At 47.6% G+C, this 18,236-nt stretch overlaps 1 protein-coding gene across 4 annotated transcripts in view; it reads left to right on the forward strand.

Moving 5' to 3' along the window:
- Positions 1-18,236, forward strand: part of ZNF451 (zinc finger protein 451) — a 776,596-nt gene that overhangs the window by 628,354 nt on the left and 130,006 nt on the right. For 3 of the 4 annotated variants that reach the window (XM_078647977.1, XM_078647979.1, XM_078647978.1), the window contains one exon: positions 10,651-10,837. In XM_078647977.1, coding sequence (XP_078504103.1) covers positions 10,651-10,837 — 187 coding nt within the window. Of the gene's footprint in view, positions 1-10,650; positions 10,889-18,236 lie in introns of all 4 variants that reach the window. The other variant, XM_078647980.1, reaches the window with a different exon arrangement.

An 18,236-nucleotide genomic window follows, 5' to 3' on the forward strand; every position in this document is an offset into this window, starting at 1 on the left:
CAACCTATTTTATTCTCGTGGTTGGCTTCCTTAATTAAAAGGGTTGTAAGGGGAGGTAAGTTGCCCTGGAACTGTCAGAGCCGACTTAACTACTACCCTTAAGTATGGTCAACATGTTTCATGCCTGATGGCAATTCTTCAGGACCTTAATTAAACAGTACCACACAGTGAAAGCTATTGGTGAAAAATCAAATATGTAGTGAGGTATACAACCTTATGTTGTTGATAATACTGGATTAGCAGGCCAATTGGTCCTGCTGTAGTATTAAAATCTGTAAGGGTAAAGATGAAAACAATTCACATATTTATCAGCGTCAGTGAAGTCTTCAAGAGTGGAAGATTTACCCAACTGTAGTGCAGGCACACACACAAAAAACACTGTAGTGAGGGATTAAAAACCGTGCATATATCAAAAACAAGTTGTTTGTTGGATTTACAGGATCAACTTATATGTGGCACACCATGCAACGGTAAGAATGATGAAGATATACTAGCATAAAAGTGCTGTAATGGAGGCAAGGATTGTTGTAGGGAAAAAGGCTTACCCCAGAAGATTCCCTGAGGTACCTCACAGTCTGCTCCCGTGGGACCGACTGAAAAGGTAAGATACCTGGTAGGGGGGAATCATGTATGAAGTTGTCAAGTAGGTGTTGGTACAGGGAAAATAGTCGTTGGTTGCACAAGGCCGTGTGGCTCCCCACCATCACCGGTAGGTAGAGGGAGGTTGGCAGATTGCCTCTCACTTTGGGTGGCGTGGTACGCCCATCCAACCCACGCTCCCCGGCTCAGTATGGGCAGGTCTGAAAGAGTGGCGTGAGGGTCGAGTGTGCGCCGCACCGAGCGCCTGCACCACTCGAGTCGCGCCCCAAGACAACAGCGTCAAGGGAGCGCAAAGGAGAGCCGCGCGGCAGCCCCGCACTACGCACAACCCCACCCGGCCATCACACAGACCTACAAGCAATACCGCGGCTCGGTCGCGACGGGCTACACAAGAGACCCGACCCCCGCGAAACCGAGAGAACAAGTAGTCAAGACTCACCGCCTCTGAGGTTGAAGGATCTAGTGAAAGACATGGGGTATGTCTTACCTATGGCGGCATCCGGTCCTGACCGGTGCACCTACCCCACGAACGGCGTCTAAGACAAGACGCGGAGCAGCTGGTAACGGCCAGTGTTTAGATGCCGTGGATTAAGTATCCTGCTTCCGCATACGTAATCGCATCTCGCCGCCTGTGTACCGCCCCCGTGGTCGCAGCCACGCATGCGCAGTGGTTGAGCATGCTCAGCATTGGGTTGTCTGGCTGTCGTGGTGGCCATGTTGGAAGGGAGCGAACGGCGGCTAGGAGTGGTTCCCAAATCAGAGATTCAAAGAGAACCAGTTTCTCTACGAGGGTGTATGTTTATCCCCAAGTGGTTATTTTCCAAGTGTTTGTAGTGCTTGTTATAAGTATAAACTGGGTGCAAAGGGGACTCATACAACAAGGGGGTATTGTGGGGGGGCAGAAACTCATCACCCGGAAAGATTAATTAAACGTCCAATTCATGTGGAATCACAGGTAGGATATCCACGGCATGTGCAATGGCTGGACAGGTACAGCGGGTATTTTTCAAACAGTGTGCTGTTCAAGGGAAGAAACGGATAGCTTAATGTTAAGGTCAGTAGGATTACTTACTCAGGGAGGCCCAAGGGACTGAGTCATTTAACCCCAGGGAGTCCAGTTGGAGGCGGTGGACCCATATTTGCTCTATCCTAAATAGTGCTTGTTTGGAGATGGTAGGATGGGATTCCAAGACCAGCCATGTAAGACTGTCTGCAGAATGATTGTTTTGGGAGTAATGCTCATACAGTTTGGTATGTGTTTTGGAGCACCTGATGTTACTTTTGTGCTCCATTATTCTCACTTTGATGTGCCTCATGGTCATCCCTATGTAGTTTTTTCCACAGGGGCATGTGATCATATAGATACATCTCGAGCTGTTACAGTTTGTGTGTTTACGAAGTTGCCACAAAAAGGTTTCTGAGATTCGCACTTCTTTACACTGAACTGTCTGTGGGCAAACGGCACAGCTACCACAGGGGAAGTGTCCCACCACTGGAGGAAGGTTCCACAGTGTTCTCTGATTACCAGTGGTGTTTTTCTTGGGACGCGTGTGTATTAAAGCATCCTTGAGGTTAGCTGTTCTTTTAAAAGCGAATCTGGTATTGGGAATTTCCAATCCACCAGAGTTCACTATGGGCCAGTGTTTATTAATAGTTTTTTTCTATTCACTGTTGGAATTGCTGCTGAAGTTGATAGAAGTGTACTGAAATGTGTCTGTGGTAAGGAAATAAGGGTGCACCATCTGTGCCTCTGTAAGAGAAAATTCCTTGTAGGAGGCAGAGTGAGTGTGATTTCAACAATGAGCTCCTTTTCCGGATTTTGAAACAGCATGTTTTCCCTTTTATTTACAATGTAGTCATATAGGGCACTAGCTTTAACGATGAAATAATTGGCTGTTTGGGTGCCGAATCTCTGAGATTGAGGAGTTGGTGTCATTGTACAATCTGCATTATGAAATTGTGATATAATTCTGTACAGCTTATTAGAGGGATGTTTACCGGTGATAATTTCTTTTAAACCACTTGTGTGCGCATGAGTGAATGGTTCCATCATGAGCCACGGTGCTCGTGTGCAAAAGACAGAACTATTCTGTCCTCTGCTCGCCAACACCAAATCCCTCTGCTGATCGGCTCATTTCACTTTCACTGCCTACATATTGGCGGGGCTATCTCAGCCCCCAAGCACCTAGGCGGACGGATACCATTGCAAAGATTGGAATTCCCCCCCTTTCAAATGGTACCTTCCCTAGTGGATTCCTGCTTGAGGATCGCCACAGGACGGTGATGCCCAAGCAGGGATCCACTTCATTAGGCACCAGGGAGGGGGGAGCGACCCCTTGGGCAAGTCCTTTGCTCCTCCCATACCTTTTGGTTAGATCAGGCCCCCCCAAAACCGGGAGGGGGTGGGATGCAGAAAGCCCACTAAGCCCTAGGGATTATTTTTTCTGTAAACCGGGGTGGGGTTGCCCAGAATGGGCATGCCATTGCCCCACCCCCCACCTCCTCAATGGGCACAGTCTTTCAGCCCACCGGGGTCATATGAAGCAATCACCACCAATTTATACCCAGGGCAGGTGGGCAGTAAGCCCACTAGACACCAGGGACTATTTTTCTTTTGTGTAGGGGTGGGGCTACCCAGAATGGGCATGTCTATGCCCCCATCCTCTAAAAAAAAAAATGGCCAATCTTTTTGGCCCCACTCCCATTTTTGGGGCAGATGGTGGTTATTACACACCTCCTCTTCCACCCGACCCCCCCTTCCCCGGTGGGGGCAGGAAGCCCACTAGGCACCAGGGATTTGTTTATGGGCAAGTTGGGAGTGACTACATAGTGAAAGGCCACTCCCCTTTTTTTAGGCACATATTTTAGCCGTTTCTGCTCTCCTTAGGGGCAGACAGTGATATTTTTAGGCTGTCTGGCAGAAAACTACTAGATACCAGGAAAAGTGTGTGTGTGGGAGAGCTGGAGTTCAGCTGATGGTCTGCATTGGCTGGCTGTGTGTGTACTGGCATTTGGCTAGCTGTGTGAGTGGATTTTCACTTGGCTGGTGGTGTGTGTGGGCTAGCGCTTGGTGGGGGTGTGTGTAGACTGGTGCTTGTTTGGCGTTGTGCCTTGGTTTGTGCTTGGCTGTTGGTGTGAGTTGCCTGGCGGGCGGTGTGACCTGCGTGGATCCCACTGCTAAATTTTTGGTTTGCAGAGGATTCTCGGTAGGAAAACTTTCGGAGATCTTCGCAAGCCACACCTCCCTGGACTCCCCCGGGTATCTAGTTTTCAGAAATGACTGGGTTTGGCATGTTTCCCTAGATGCACACTGAGCCCGGGACCAAAACCACAGGCGACTCTTTTGCAAAACAAAGTCTTTTTTGTGATACATCCTTTTGAAGTCTCCACAGTACGTTTTGGGCCATTTCCTGTTGTGTCGATACAGGTGTGGCACCATTTTTATCGGGAGACTTGGGAGAATGCTGGATGGGTAGAGGTTTGTGGCTTCCTGCAGATTCCAGAACTTTCCATCATAGAAATGTGAGGATTTTTTATTTTTTTTATTTTTTTACCATGTTTGAGGTTTGCAAAGGAATCCGGGTAACAGGACCTGGTGAGAGCCACACAAGTCACCCCATCCTGGATTCCCCTGGGTGTCTAGTTTTAAAAATTGTACAGGTTAGCTAGGTGCTAGCTGAGCTAGTGTCTCAATCTGTCGCAGGGATTCTGCTCCTACACAGAACTGTGCATAGAGACTTGGAACGTCAGTGAATTAGGGTGTGTCAAAACTCACCTTAGTACCCAAAATCCCCTACCAGACTAGCAATCAGTGTCTCATTGGTTCTTACAAACTCCCAATGTTTAGACAACCCAGAACATGGACTTAGAACACCTCAGGTAACGTGGAACACATGAACACTCTTTCGTTATACAATCATATCAATCCAGAACGAGGAGTAAATGAGGAGGCGTGCACATTTGAAATGTTTATTTTCTAATGCAGTGTTCTCAAGCGCAGTATCTTAGCTGATACAAGCAAACATATTATAAGTAACAAAGTAATCAGCATAGTTACTAGTCCATAGAATACAAAGGGAGAAAGCATGTTAAAATGCTAGAGGGAAGAAGGCTAAATAGCACCTAAATCTTACCCTCCCTTGCTAGTATATTATATTATATCTAAGAAGGTCTCTTTGGGTTTTAGCTGGGCGGCCCCATACCTCTGATCCTAGTGGCAAGGGATCACATCATCTTCCACCAGCTCTCTGCTTGCGAAGCATCATCAAGTGTGTGTGTGTATGCTCTATGCAGTACAATATAAAATGCGCCTAAAGCCAAAGTTGGCCGCAGCTGCATGTATGTTATGTCTAGAACGTGCGAAGATCAGACCTCACAACAACCACTGTGTTGAAATGACCTTGAGGGCCTCGGCACTCACTGTACAGACATAGCTTGCCAAGCAAAGCTGATACAATAGCAAAACATATTATTCTCGTGTGAAGCAAAACATTCTACTAGGCTCAAAGCTCTAATAACAATATGTGCCGTGTGCAGAAGCAGCAGAAAGGTAAAATGGCGTTTAAACTCCTAATAAGCTCATGCTAACTTAACACAGTGTGAAGGCAAGGCATATCTATATGACAAATCCACACCTAGGCACATTGCAAAAAAAAAACAAAAAAAAAGGTCAGTTTTCACTGGAAAAATGTGATGTGTCCACTTTGCGTTTTGGGTGGTTTCCTGTTGCGGGCACTAGGCCTACCCACACAAGTGTGGTACTATTTTTATCGGGAGACTCAGGGGAACATGGAACAGTAGAACAGGTGTAATTACCAATTGACTTTCTATACTTTTTTGCGTTCCAAATTAAGACAATGTGTAAAAAAGAAATCCTATTAAAAATGTCCTCTAATGCACATGCCAAATTCGAAGATGTTCAAATAACCACTGCTTCCAAACTGTATATTTTGTTTTCATTTCGGAAATACATAGGTTTCTATGATACCTATTTTTCACTTTTTATATTTTGCCAAATTAATTGCTGTATACCCGATACACAATGAAAAAACATTGCAAGGTGCAGCTCAGTTATTGGATCTGCTCACCTCTGGTACTTGGTGAACCTACAAGTCCTATATATCCCCGCGACCAGACCTTTCCAGCAGACTTAATGGTATATTGCTTTAAAAAATCTGCCAGACTTAAAATTTGTTACAGGTGAAAACTTAAGCACAACTGGCTGTTTTTTTCAACTCTTTAAATATTTATATATTTCAACTGTTAGTTTCTGTCGGTAAGACTTGAAGGATTCACCAAATGACTCCTTGCTGAATTCAGACTTCTCAGAAATGTCTAGCTTTCCGGGATCCATTATTGGTTTCACACCCATTTCTACCACTAATTGGAAGGAGGTTGAAAGCACAAACAATAGGCCATGCCCTAGTAAAATACCAAAACTGTGTAGAAAGTTTGTTTTTCTGACAAAAGTCTACTTGTTCCTGAAAGCTGGATGTTGATTTCAGCACCACAAACCGTTTGTGGATACCATTTGCCAGGAAAAAAAAACGCTTTCTTCTGCAGCACTTTTTCCACACTTTTACCACAAAAATGTTTTGCTGTATTTTGGCTACTTTCCCGGTCCCCTCCAAAGTAGTCCACAAACCCTGGGTACCTCTATGATCCTCAGAATGCTGGAAGAAAAGGATGCAAATTTGCCATGGATACCTTATGTGGACAAAATATTACTGGGGCCTAAGCGTGAACTACCCCAAATACTCAAGAAAAGGCTTAACACAGTGCGGGGAGGCCTTGTAGCAAAGGGGTTAATTAGTAGTTCTTTTTCGTTTTTTTGATGTATGATTAGTTCATCCTGTTGTCTTGTAAGAATGTGTTTTTCCGGAAGGTGGTTGGATTTGTATTATGATCATTTTGGGATACATATTTGTGTTTTTGTCTTGACAATCTCCGTGAGAACTTGGTTGAAGACAATGTTCTTCGAGTTACACACCTTCTCTATTGAATTTATTGGTGCATCTATGTTTTTTGTAAAGTTGGCATCATGTTCTCCATGAGGAGCTTTTTTCATTGTCAGTATGCTGCCACATGAGGCGTAAAATTGGTTAGAGTTCTTATTACAATATTTTTGGTTCTTCAGCATGAGGATATGGTCACTCCATGAGATGAGCAATTTCTGTGATGTGCATTAGCTTTAGATTGCAGAAGATATTGCCAATTGTGTGTCCGGCTGTGTGAGTCAGCGCAGAGATGATTTGGAAGAGATTGAGGGTGGCTATTCCCATGTGATGATACTAGGTAGTTGCAAAAAGAACAATTGATAGACAAAATGCTGAACAAATTCATACATTCACCCCAGTACAGATACTAGGTAGTGGCGTTTTTGGTTTTTGAGCCCAAATGTTTGTCTAGAAAAGCGTATGTGAATACCTCATTTTTTTATGGAGGTCAATATAGTAGTAGAAATGTAGATGAGAACACTAGGGTAGGGTTGTATCTAGTCAGTAAGGAGTCCCATCCTAATGTTCGTATATCTTCCATTTTAGTTATGGTTATGTTTTCCTTGAACATCACTGCTAGAATTGTTGCATGAAGTGTTTCGTAAGGTCAGTTTTTTCAAGTTAAGGGGGGGTCTTTTTCTTTTGCTCTTCAAAATTTCCTTTACTCAGGACTCCTATTTATTCCTGCTATTCGCCATCACCGCGACTACTGCATGGGAAGTAGGAAATCAAGGCAGAGGACACCACCATCTCCTTTCCACATAGTTTCAGTTGTCTCAAATATTCTGTGTTGGTTATTCAATCAAAACCTGACTTTCGTTTTCCCCACTGCCACTGTTTACAATAGGGAATGGCTACCAGCAGAGTTCTTATGTGGACATGCCAGAAACCAGTTCTTGTGCTTAATGGAGTCATTTGTTTTGGAGCTATCTGTTGCTATGAAGCAATAGTCTCATTGGGTCCAATGAAGTTCACCTATTTGAATCTCGGCAAGAAAGAAGGCCACCACGACTGTATGGTCGGTCCCTAGCAGTACCACCATCTTCATCTTTGACCAGAAGCTGTTGCCTCTTATGGCAAGGGAATCACCAGGCTTTTATTCTCCCAGGCTGGATGTGTTTTTCCATCCCTTAGTGGCCTCCAGTCACTCCTAACTCTGCTTGTAGGGTTTCACTTTGATATTTTATTTGTTCCACACTGGTTCTAAGCCAGCAAGGGAGAGCCAATGCGTTGGTCCTGATCTCCATTTGGCCTGTTGCAGTAAACCTCCATGGTGACAACGCCCTCGCCACAATGTGGGAACCAAGTCTCAAACAAGCATTTACAATGCAACGGTCTCGCCTTCGGAAAAGTTAGAGCTATTGGCATTGTAAATGACAAACTTTTTATTTATGTGTTGGTTTTGAAAACAGATAAATAAATGGCATTGTCATTTACAATCCCAATAGCTTAATCTTTCGCAAATAAGAGACCTATTGCATTTTCACCACACACAGTGAGCCACACACACACACACACACACACACACACACTCACACACACTCACACACAGAGCCACACACACACAGCCACACACACACAGCCACACAGAGCCACACACACACAGCCACACAGAGCCACACATACAGCCACACAGAGCCACACACACACACACACACACAACCACACACACACAGAGCCACACACACACACACAGAGCCACACACACACACACACAGAGCCACACACACACACACACAGAGCCACACACACACACACAGAGACACACACACACAGAGACACACACACAGCCAAACACACACACCCTCACCCCGGGGACTATCCTTATTTACAAATGGGTCATTCGAGGCCCCCACCTACTCCCAGAGCTCACCCGTTGCTTCCCTCAGTCCAGGTCAGCCGGTGCGCTGGCGTCCATGCTTTGGGCACCCACTGCCCCTAACCACATGCCCACCTCTGCCCAGTAACACCACGGTCGTCCCTTCACACAAGCCGTGCCCCCTCTTCGCCTACCCGGTGTACACCTCACCCCCATGCACCCCTTGTTGAGCCTTTCTTCTTCGCCCGTCATGCAGGCCCGGGGTGGCCAGTGCAAACCAATTGAACCTGCTAAGGCCCAATTTAACATTTGAGCCAGTCTCACCCAATCATCTATCTCCCACACTCATGCGCATGTTTAGCCTTCTCACTTTTTGAACATCGACATACCAGTCTGGTATTTTAGCCAAAAGAAAAATGCATTCTGGGACTTGTAGTTTTCTCACCGTAAGCTGCATCCTCTGTCCCAGCGCTGGGAGTTCTGCTGGTTAACAGTTAGGAGTAGCTAAGGCCCTGTTGTCACGGAGAGGGGGGGGTCCTTGGGCAGCTGTGCCTCGCACCCCTTCTCCCTCCGTGTCCTCCGGCCTCTCCCCTCTTGGACCCCAGCTCGCCTCCGCTCCCTGCCCTCCACCGCCCGGCCTCTCGGCGTCCTGTCAGAGGCCTGCGCTCCCCTCCGCCACTCCACCTCCTTCTCTCCTAGAGACGATCCTCGCCGCGGGGGCTCTACCCTCATCTCCTGGCGGACCCTTCCCCAGCGGGTCACTCACCGGGAAGTCTCTGAAGCCGTCCGGTACCTGAAAGCCGCGGTCCCCCTCAGCCTTCACCGTTTTCTGGCCGCCACAGCCCAGCCATCCTCCCTGGAGCCTCTAGGCCGCACTCGATCCCCCGCCTCGCGTAGGTCCTAGCCCGGCTCCGCGCGCTTCTCGTGGGCCTCTCGCGCTACTTGAGCCTCGTTCCGGGCATGATTGGGCCGCGCTTCGGGGTGTGTTTAGTGCGTGTGTCTCCGGAGCGGGAGGGAGGCGGCGGCGGCTCTCGGTCCCTCCCTTTCGGCTGCCCTCCAGTCCCGCGGCGGGTCAGTGCCTCACCTCCAGGGCGGGCCCTTCACCCCCGCATCACAAGCGTCGGGCCTGGCTGCTTCCAGAGTTGGGCACAGGCGCTAGGGAACCAGGCAAGTCAAGTTTGGGTTCTACTATGTGGACATCGTATAAGGGCAATAATGTACTTTGAGCACCAGAGTGAGGCACTGGTGCAAGGAGCAGGGGATGCAACCGGAGAAAGCCTTCTCTGTCGTTTCTCCGAGGTCCAGCAGAAATGGATCTGAGAAACGCCGCGTCATTTTCAGACTGGGGGGCGTGTTTTTCTTTCTCTCCTCTTCCCATTGGCTGGAATGTAAACAACTGGCGTGTTTTGACTTGTTGTTTACATTCCAGCCAATGGGAAGAGGAGAGAAGGAAGCAAAAAAAAACACGCCCCCCAATCCGAAAAAGACGGGGCTTAAATGGAAAGACAAACCTGTTCTCCAATAGCTGGCCTCCTATTAGGAAGCCAACCAATGGAGAAGAGGGGCTGCTTTCAGCCCCACTCCTAGAAAACATAAAATCTCGCCAGTGAGACTGCGCAAGCGCAGCCCACGCAGGCCGAGACCTAAAAAGTATCATTGTATCCTATCTCCTCACCATACCATAGGGAGGGCACGTTGCTTAGTAGCGTTTCCTTTCTTTTAGGATCAAAGTGAGTTGCAGTTTTAGGTTTCCTCTCCAGCCCCACTATATCTAGCACTTCCGGTTTCCTTAAACAGATTGAGCCTCCATCATGCTTTAGCCCTTAAAGCGAGACCTTGGCTTTGTGGCACACTCCTCCATTTGACGGATGCCGTCCGATCTGCTGTAAGAACAGTTCCCTTTTCCTCTCAGCTGCTTCCCCATCGTCATATGTCGCACAGCAGTTATAGTAAGTACTTTAACTTTTCGCTAGTGAATCCTGCTTCACAGTCTGAAGACTGAATATTATCCTTCCTACATGGTTACAGGTAAGCCAACTTAATTTTAGACTTTCGAGAGACACTTGAAAATATTGTGCTGCAGACAGGATTCAACAAAGGTCTTATTTGGATTAAATGAAATAATCTTCTAAAGCGTCTTTTTTGTGCATACTCTCTGTTAAACTGCAGTATGTCCAACCCATGGCACAGACCTCCCACTGGTATTAACATGCTTTCGTTTGGTTCTTACTATAGGCTGGTCGAATGGATGAACAGCTGCCCAAGCAAATCCCTTTCACGATCCTCTCCGGGGACAAAGGATTTCTGGAGTTAGAGAGTCAGTTCAATAAGACCCTGCGGCCTGCACGTGTGTTGAACCCTCACCACATCGACGGGGAACTGATGTGCGCATTACTGAACAGCATAGCCGATACAGTGAAAGGTAGAGAACGGTGGCAAGGAAACCGCTGAATGCAGCCTATTCCAGACTCGAGTAAATAGAATCGGGGCTTTCTCATTTCTGATTAAAGTCTGATATTTACAAAATATAAACTGTTGATTTAAATCAAGTTTGTCTTGAAACGTTTTTTCCCCCCAACGCAATTTAGTGAAAATGGGCGTACAATGTCTCTCAAAAAGTGTTGTTTTTATTAGAAATTTGTGTCTCATTTCAGCCCTTTTTGTGTCTGTTTGGTGGGCCCAGTTTTAATTGAAAAACATTGAGTTACTTTTTGTTGGGTTTTTTGTTTGTTTTAAATGGCATTACCCAAACTCCAGGTGCATGTTTTCACTATGCCAGTGGAACCAAGTTACACCTGTCTGAAGTGCCCCAATCATTGTGAAACAGATCTTAGGTTGTTTGTTTTCTGGCTCAGGGAGGACCTGGCTTTGCAGTTCGGGCTGGACTGTTTCTGTTGGAGCAGGGTCAAGCCTGATTTGCATATAGCTGGGACCAAACTGAGATGGCAGATGGCCAAAAGAACGATAGGTTGAAATGCTACCCTGAGCGATTGGCAGTCATTGCATAGCTGCCAAGTTTACAGATTGCTTATGTGAGACATTTCCATGTTTCCAGTGTGTGACATTTCAGTGCTGTCAGTGACACATTGAGTGACATTTTACTAACAGTAGATCTAAGTAGTTATGGATATGCAGTGAGATAGATTTAGAAAAAGATTCCCTTCTCTGTAATATAATGGGTTAGAAACCGTTTTAAAACAACTGCATTGCTTCTGAAGGTCCTATGCACAGAGCTCTCAAGTATCCCGTGTCTATGTGTGAGTAGCTCATCCAGTTCAAGTTTCTTCCTTTTGTATCCTGAGAATGTGCATGAGTTTATCCCATTGTAAAAATAGAACTACAAATCCGAGAATACAAAGGATAAACCGGACTGTATAAGGTACTCACCCGGGAAGCTCAAGAGCTCTGGATGATAATTAACTAGTTACAACAGAAATATAATAGCACCTTAATAAACCATATACCAGTCTTTTGGGGCAGTAATTTAGCTTATTAAACTTGTGCTTTATCCCTGGTTTATGCTTCATTAAATTAAACTGACTATTAAGAACATTGATATCCAATAGAGGGTATGTATGGAATCTCTGACACAACCACCAAAGACAGCAGTGGATCTCTGAGAAAAAACATCTGATCTATCCACACAGGGGAGGCCTGCCCCAAATCATGGAAGATAACCCCAGGTGTCCAAATAAAGCCAGTGAGTGACAAATAAAATGAATAATAGAACTACATCAGCGATTATGAGGTGTTTCAGCATTACAATTTGTCCCAGGTAATGTTTGACTGCCCAGACAGGTCTGCAACCTTTATCTTATAATGGGGAAAGTCAGGAGCAGACTGGTATGCCTCAAGTAACCCTGCCACCTTAACAATATAATACTTCTGAGGGCACCCCCCGTAAGTTTGTAGAAATATTCTTTTGCTTTAGCACAGTAATCCATTCACAGCTCCATTCCTCCTTGGAGAGGGCTCACTCCAAGCGCCAGTGATGCGCAGTGTTCCTCTTGGCAATCAGTATTCCCACAGCCCCCAAAAGCCTTGTGTCCCTTCGACCGCCTGCTCATCCATCATTCCCAAAAGCTCATCATAGAGTTGGGTGTCACCCTTTTGCTAATAACGCAAGTAAGTGTAGTGTGGAATTTGTACAAATAACGTTGTATAACTCTGCACTCCAAGATCTGTGGATCAAGCTACCCAATTCCACCCCACACCTCAGATAGTTAGGTATTATCTTACTTTTCATTGCACTAAGTTGGTGGGACAATAGGAAATTCTGTGGAAATATTTCAGATGGATAAGTCGAAGTCACATAGAAATTGCAAGGACCCATCCTTGCCTCATTCCAATCAGAATCAGAGAGCGGGCTCACATCCTGCATTCACCTTTCCTGGAAGTGTCACAATTGTAGGTATTTGTAGAACTGTGAGCAGTGTAGTAAAAGGCCTCTGTCAATTGTGCAATGGATCTAACACAGTCACCCTCCCACACATTTCCCAGCCTCGAGACACCAAAAAGGTCTCAAGAGCAAAAGCCCCTCTGGAATCTCATCAGTCAAAGTACTGTCCCATCCTGTCTTGCCAACAAAGTATTGTGGTTCTTGTAGCCCCAATCTCGTCCTGGTCGCCTTCTGGCTTGCAGCCATTTTGTTGTTGTTATTGTGCCCCCAGACCGTCTCTCCGCCCCGCTACCGCCTCCCAGCTGATCCTCCCTCCCACTGTTAGCATCGTTCCTGTTCCCTCGCTCTAAACACTGTGACCGTCCTGAGCTCCTCGAAGGCGGTCGCTCCCCACGCTGCTCCCAGCCCTGATCTGGTATCGTAGCGCTGCTTGCACTGCCACTGCTGTACTCGTTTGGGTTAAACTGCTCTGCTCTGTGTCCTGAAAGCATCGTCCTCGCACTGCCATTGACTAATTCGAGACTGCGCATTGTTTATTTATTAATTACACATTGCTGCCTCTGCCTTTCAATCTCATAGTGCCGCTGTGCCGCTAGACTGTGCATTGTTTATTTAATAATTGCACATTGCAACCTTGGCGTTTTGACCGCCATTAGCCCTACCTGTGCCCCAATCTCGTCCTGGTCGCCTTCTGGCTTGCAGCCATTTTGTTGTTGTTATTGTGCCCCCAGACCGTCTCTCCGCCCATCTACCGCCTCCCAGCTGATCCTCCCTCGCCCCTCCCTACTCCACTATCCACTTATGACAGATGCTTTTACGCGCAGCGTTCACGCGCAGCGATCGCGCCCCATGCGCGTCCAAGGTGCGCCAAAGGTAAGCCCGTCTGCGCCTGGACCGCGCCCAGCGCCAGACCCCCTGGCCCATGGACAACACCCCCACCCCGCATAATGTACGCCTCCGCTACCCTCTCAGCACTTAACCCCGGCCGACTCCCAAACTGTTACCTAGCCGCCCCAGGGCACACCCATGGATCCTTCACCTGCCACTCCTACAAGTTCAACTGCATCAGGACCCACACCAAATCCACTAACCCCACACAGAGCTCCGACACGAACCACCTAAAGTGCATCCTGCTCAACACCCGCTCGGTCCACAGACACTCCATCGAACTTTGGAACCTACTCGATACCATAGCGCCTGACATTGCCTTCCTTACGGAAACCTGGATGAACGCCTCATCAGTGCCCGACATCGCCATAGCTATCCCGGACGCCTACAAGATCATTCGAAAGGACCGCATCAACCAAACTGGAGGAGGTATCGCCATCGTCCATAAGAACACCATCCGCATCACGACGAGTTCCGACGATAACCTCACTACCGCCGAACACCTTCACTTCCAGATCCACACCGACCCCAAGACCACACTCAGAGGCACCCTCATCTACAGACCCCCAGGACCCCGCACACAATTCAGCGAAGACATCACTGACTTCATCAGCCCACATGCCCTCTCCTCCGAGAACTACATCCTACTGGGAGACCTCAACTTCCACCTAGAAAAGAATAACGACAACAACACGACAACCTGACCAATCTCGGACTCAAACAACTTGTAGACACCCCCACCCACCTTGCCGGGCACACGCTCGACCCTATCTTTTCCTCCAGCAAACACATCTCCTTCGATCACACCACAGCTCTCCACTGGACAGACCACAGCTGCGTTCACTTCAACTACAATAAGACCACGTCCCATAACCCCCCACAACCTATTCCCCGAAGAAATTGGAACAAAATCACCACCGCCCAGCTCTCCTCTCCTCTTCGCTTCACCTAAACCCTCCTGCCAAATCATCGGACCCAAACCAAGCAGCCACCAACCTCACACAATGGATCACCCACAGCGCAGACGAACTAGCACCATTGAAAAACCATCAATTCAAGCAAGGCACCAAAAAAGCCCCCTGGTTTAATGAGGACCTTAAGAAATCCAAGAAGTTCTGCCGCACCCTCGAGAAAACATGGAGAAAAAATCCAACCACTGACAACCTAGCCACCTTCAAGAACGCCACCCGCAAACACCACCAACTGATCCGATCCAACAAGAAATCAGCATTCAAAGATCGACTCGACAACAACACCCAAAACAGCAAAGAACTTTTCAACATCGTCAAAGAATTTACCAACCCCACCGCAGACTCCAACGACATCTCTCCCTCCCAAGACCTCTGCGATTCTCTATCCTCATTCTTCTACAACAAAATCGCCGACATACATAACAGCTTCAAAAATCAGCCCGAAGTCCAGTTCACTCCACCCACCTCCGAACCAAAACAGCACTCTAACTACCTTTGCGCCTGGAACCCAATCACGATTGAAGACACCATCCACCTGTTGAACTCCATCCACTCAGGATCGCCAACCGACCCATGCCCCCACCACATTTTCAACAAAGCAGACTCCATCATCGCACCCCATCTCCGCGATGTCATCAACTGCTCCTTCACCTCCGCTACCTTCCCGGAAATCTGGAAACACGCCGAACTCAGCGCCCTTCTGAAGAAACCCACTGCAGACCCCTCTGAACTTAAGAACTATCGCCCCATCTCACTCCTCCCATTCCCTGCCAAAGTCATCGAGAAAGCTGTCAACAATCATCTCGCCGCCTTCCTGGAATCCAACAAATCCCTTGACCCCTCACAGTCTGGCTTCCGTGCCAAACACAGCACCGAGACCGCCCTCATCGTAGCAACAGATGACATTCGAACACTACTGGACAACGGAGAAACAGCTGCCCTCATCCTACTTGACCTCTCCGCCGCCTTCGACACAGTTTGTCATAGCACCCTCATACAACGCCTCAGCAACGTCGGAATACAAGGAAAAGCCTTGGACTGGATCATCTCGTTCCTTGCTGGAAGAACCCAGTGAGTCCGCCTCCCCCATTCAAATCAAAGGCCACCGAAGTCATCTGCGGCGTACCACAAGGATCATCACTCAGCCCCACCCTCTTCAACGTTTACATGAGTCCCCTCGCATCCATCGCGAGACAACACAATCTCAACATCATCTCCTACGCAGACGACACCCAACTGATCCTCTCCCTCACCAAAGACCCAAACACCGCCAAAACGAATCTACACGAAGGAATAAAAGAAGTTGCCGAGTGGATGAAGAACAGCCGTTTAAAACTCAACTCGGACAAAACGGAAGTCTTCATCTTAGGATCATCCCCCTCTGCCTGGGACGACTTATGGTGGCCTCCGGCCCTGGGTACAGCACCCATACCTACTGATCACGCACGTAACCTGGGCTTCATCCTAGACTCCACCCTCTCGATGACCAGACAAGTCAACGCCGTCTCATCATCATGCTTCAACATCCTACGCATGCTCAAAAAAATCTTCCGCTGGATCCCCACCGAAACAAGAAAGACAATCACCCACGCACTGGTCACAAGCCGACTAAATTACGGAAATACCCTTTACGCCGGAACCACAACCAAACTACAGAAAAAACTCCAACGCATCCAAAACGCCTCAGCCAGACTCATACTGGACATCCCCGTCAAGATCACATTTCCAACAACCTGAAAGACCTCCACTGGCTCCCCATCAACAAGAGAATAACGTTCCGTCTCCTCACCCACGCACACAAGGCCCTCTACGACCTCGGACCCGAATGCCTCAACACACGACTGTCCTTCTACACACCCACCCGCCAACTACGATCGTCCAATCAAGCCCTCGCCGCAATTCCGCAGATCCATAGAACCACCATGGGAGGAAGATCCTTCTCCTACTTAGCGGCCAAAACCTGGAATTCTCTCCCTACCCACCTCCGCCTTACACAGAACCACCTCTCCTTCAGAAAACAGCTAAAAACCTGGCTATTCGATAACTAAAGCACCCACCCTCCCACAAGCGCCTTGAGACCCTCCTGGTGAGTAGTGCGCTATACAAATTCCTGAACTTGAACTTGAACTTAGCAGGGTAAATGTCTGGAAATCTCCCTGTGCCATACCGTTGTACACATTCTATTGCTAAGCAAACACTAGCATCATCACGGTCTGCAAAAAGCCATTGATGGGAACAAGTTGAATAGCTCAGTAATATAGTTTGATGTCTGCTAGTCCCAGCCCCTTCATATGGGGACAGCACACATATATTAAAGTCAGTACAAGGTTGTGTGTCAGCCCTTAAGAAGTTAGTGATTGGTGGTTTATGATATGTGTGAATTTGCAGGCATGGAGGAGGCAAGGAAGGGAGATCATCTTGAACAAGGCATCTCTTCCGGCTAAATTACTTGGAAGAGAGTTCTGGGCCTCCATGTCATAATTAAATTGTTGGAATGATAGGACCATATTTAAATCCCATGTCCCCATTCCAGTTTTAGTTATGTGTATCCAAGTATTTGAAGTGGTCACCCACCCTCTTTAAATTAACCAATCCCAGACGATCCCCGTGGTTGTCTGACACCGGCATTTACATTTTACTTTTCCATTTGCTACCAAGCTAGCTATCTCGCCATATATGTGCAGTATATGCATCTGTCTGGGTATAGAGACTGCAAGGTTCTAACCATCTATTAAGATCTCTTTGGCATATAATGAAGTTCTTTCCACAGCGTGCTCCAACTAAATGCTTAATAGTGCATCCCTACGGATCCACTCTGCAAGTGGTTCAATCATCAGTGTAAAAAGCAGGGGCAAGAGTCCTGCCTTGTGCCCCATCTAACTTCAAAGAGGGTAGAAAGGATGCTATTCACCTAAACCTGCACCTATGGGTCTATATAGGATCTGGACATATCGACCTCATTCAATCAGTCAGGGAATTGTAAGTTCGTTACTCACCTGTGAGGGTCTCAAGGCACTTGGGGAGGGGGGGGGGGGGGGGGGCTCCGCAGATCTGTTTAGCCAAAGAGCCAGATCTTGAGGGTCTTCCTGAAGGTGTTCAGGGAGGGGGTGCGTCTGATATCTGATGGTAGCTCGTTCCATATCTTTGCTGCTATGTGAGAGAAGGATATTCCGCCTGCTCTGGCTCTGTGGATGTGCTGGGTTTCAGCCAGTTCGAGGTTGGAAGTTCGGAAGTTTTTTTTGGGTACGTGGAAGTTGATTTTGTCGTTGAGATATTTGGGTCCGTTGTGTAGGCATTTGTAAGCTTGAGTGAGGATTTTGAAAGTGACTTTTCTCCACGGGGTGCCAGTGGGGACTTCGTAGGTGTTGGCTGAGGTGTTTGTGTCGGGGGATGCCTAGGACAAGTCTGGCGGCGGTGTTCTGTATTGTCTGGAGTTTTCCGGAGTAGGGACTTGTTGATGCCGGCGTAGAGTGCGTTTCCATAGTCCAGTCTGCTGGTGATGAGTGCGTGGGTGACTGTCATCCTTGACTCAGGGGGGACCCACTTGAAGGTCTCCCGGAGGG

This window comes from Lissotriton helveticus, chromosome 6 (genome assembly GCF_964261635.1).
Source record: "Lissotriton helveticus chromosome 6, aLisHel1.1, whole genome shotgun sequence".
Classification (NCBI taxonomy): domain Eukaryota; kingdom Metazoa; phylum Chordata; class Amphibia; order Caudata; family Salamandridae; genus Lissotriton; species Lissotriton helveticus.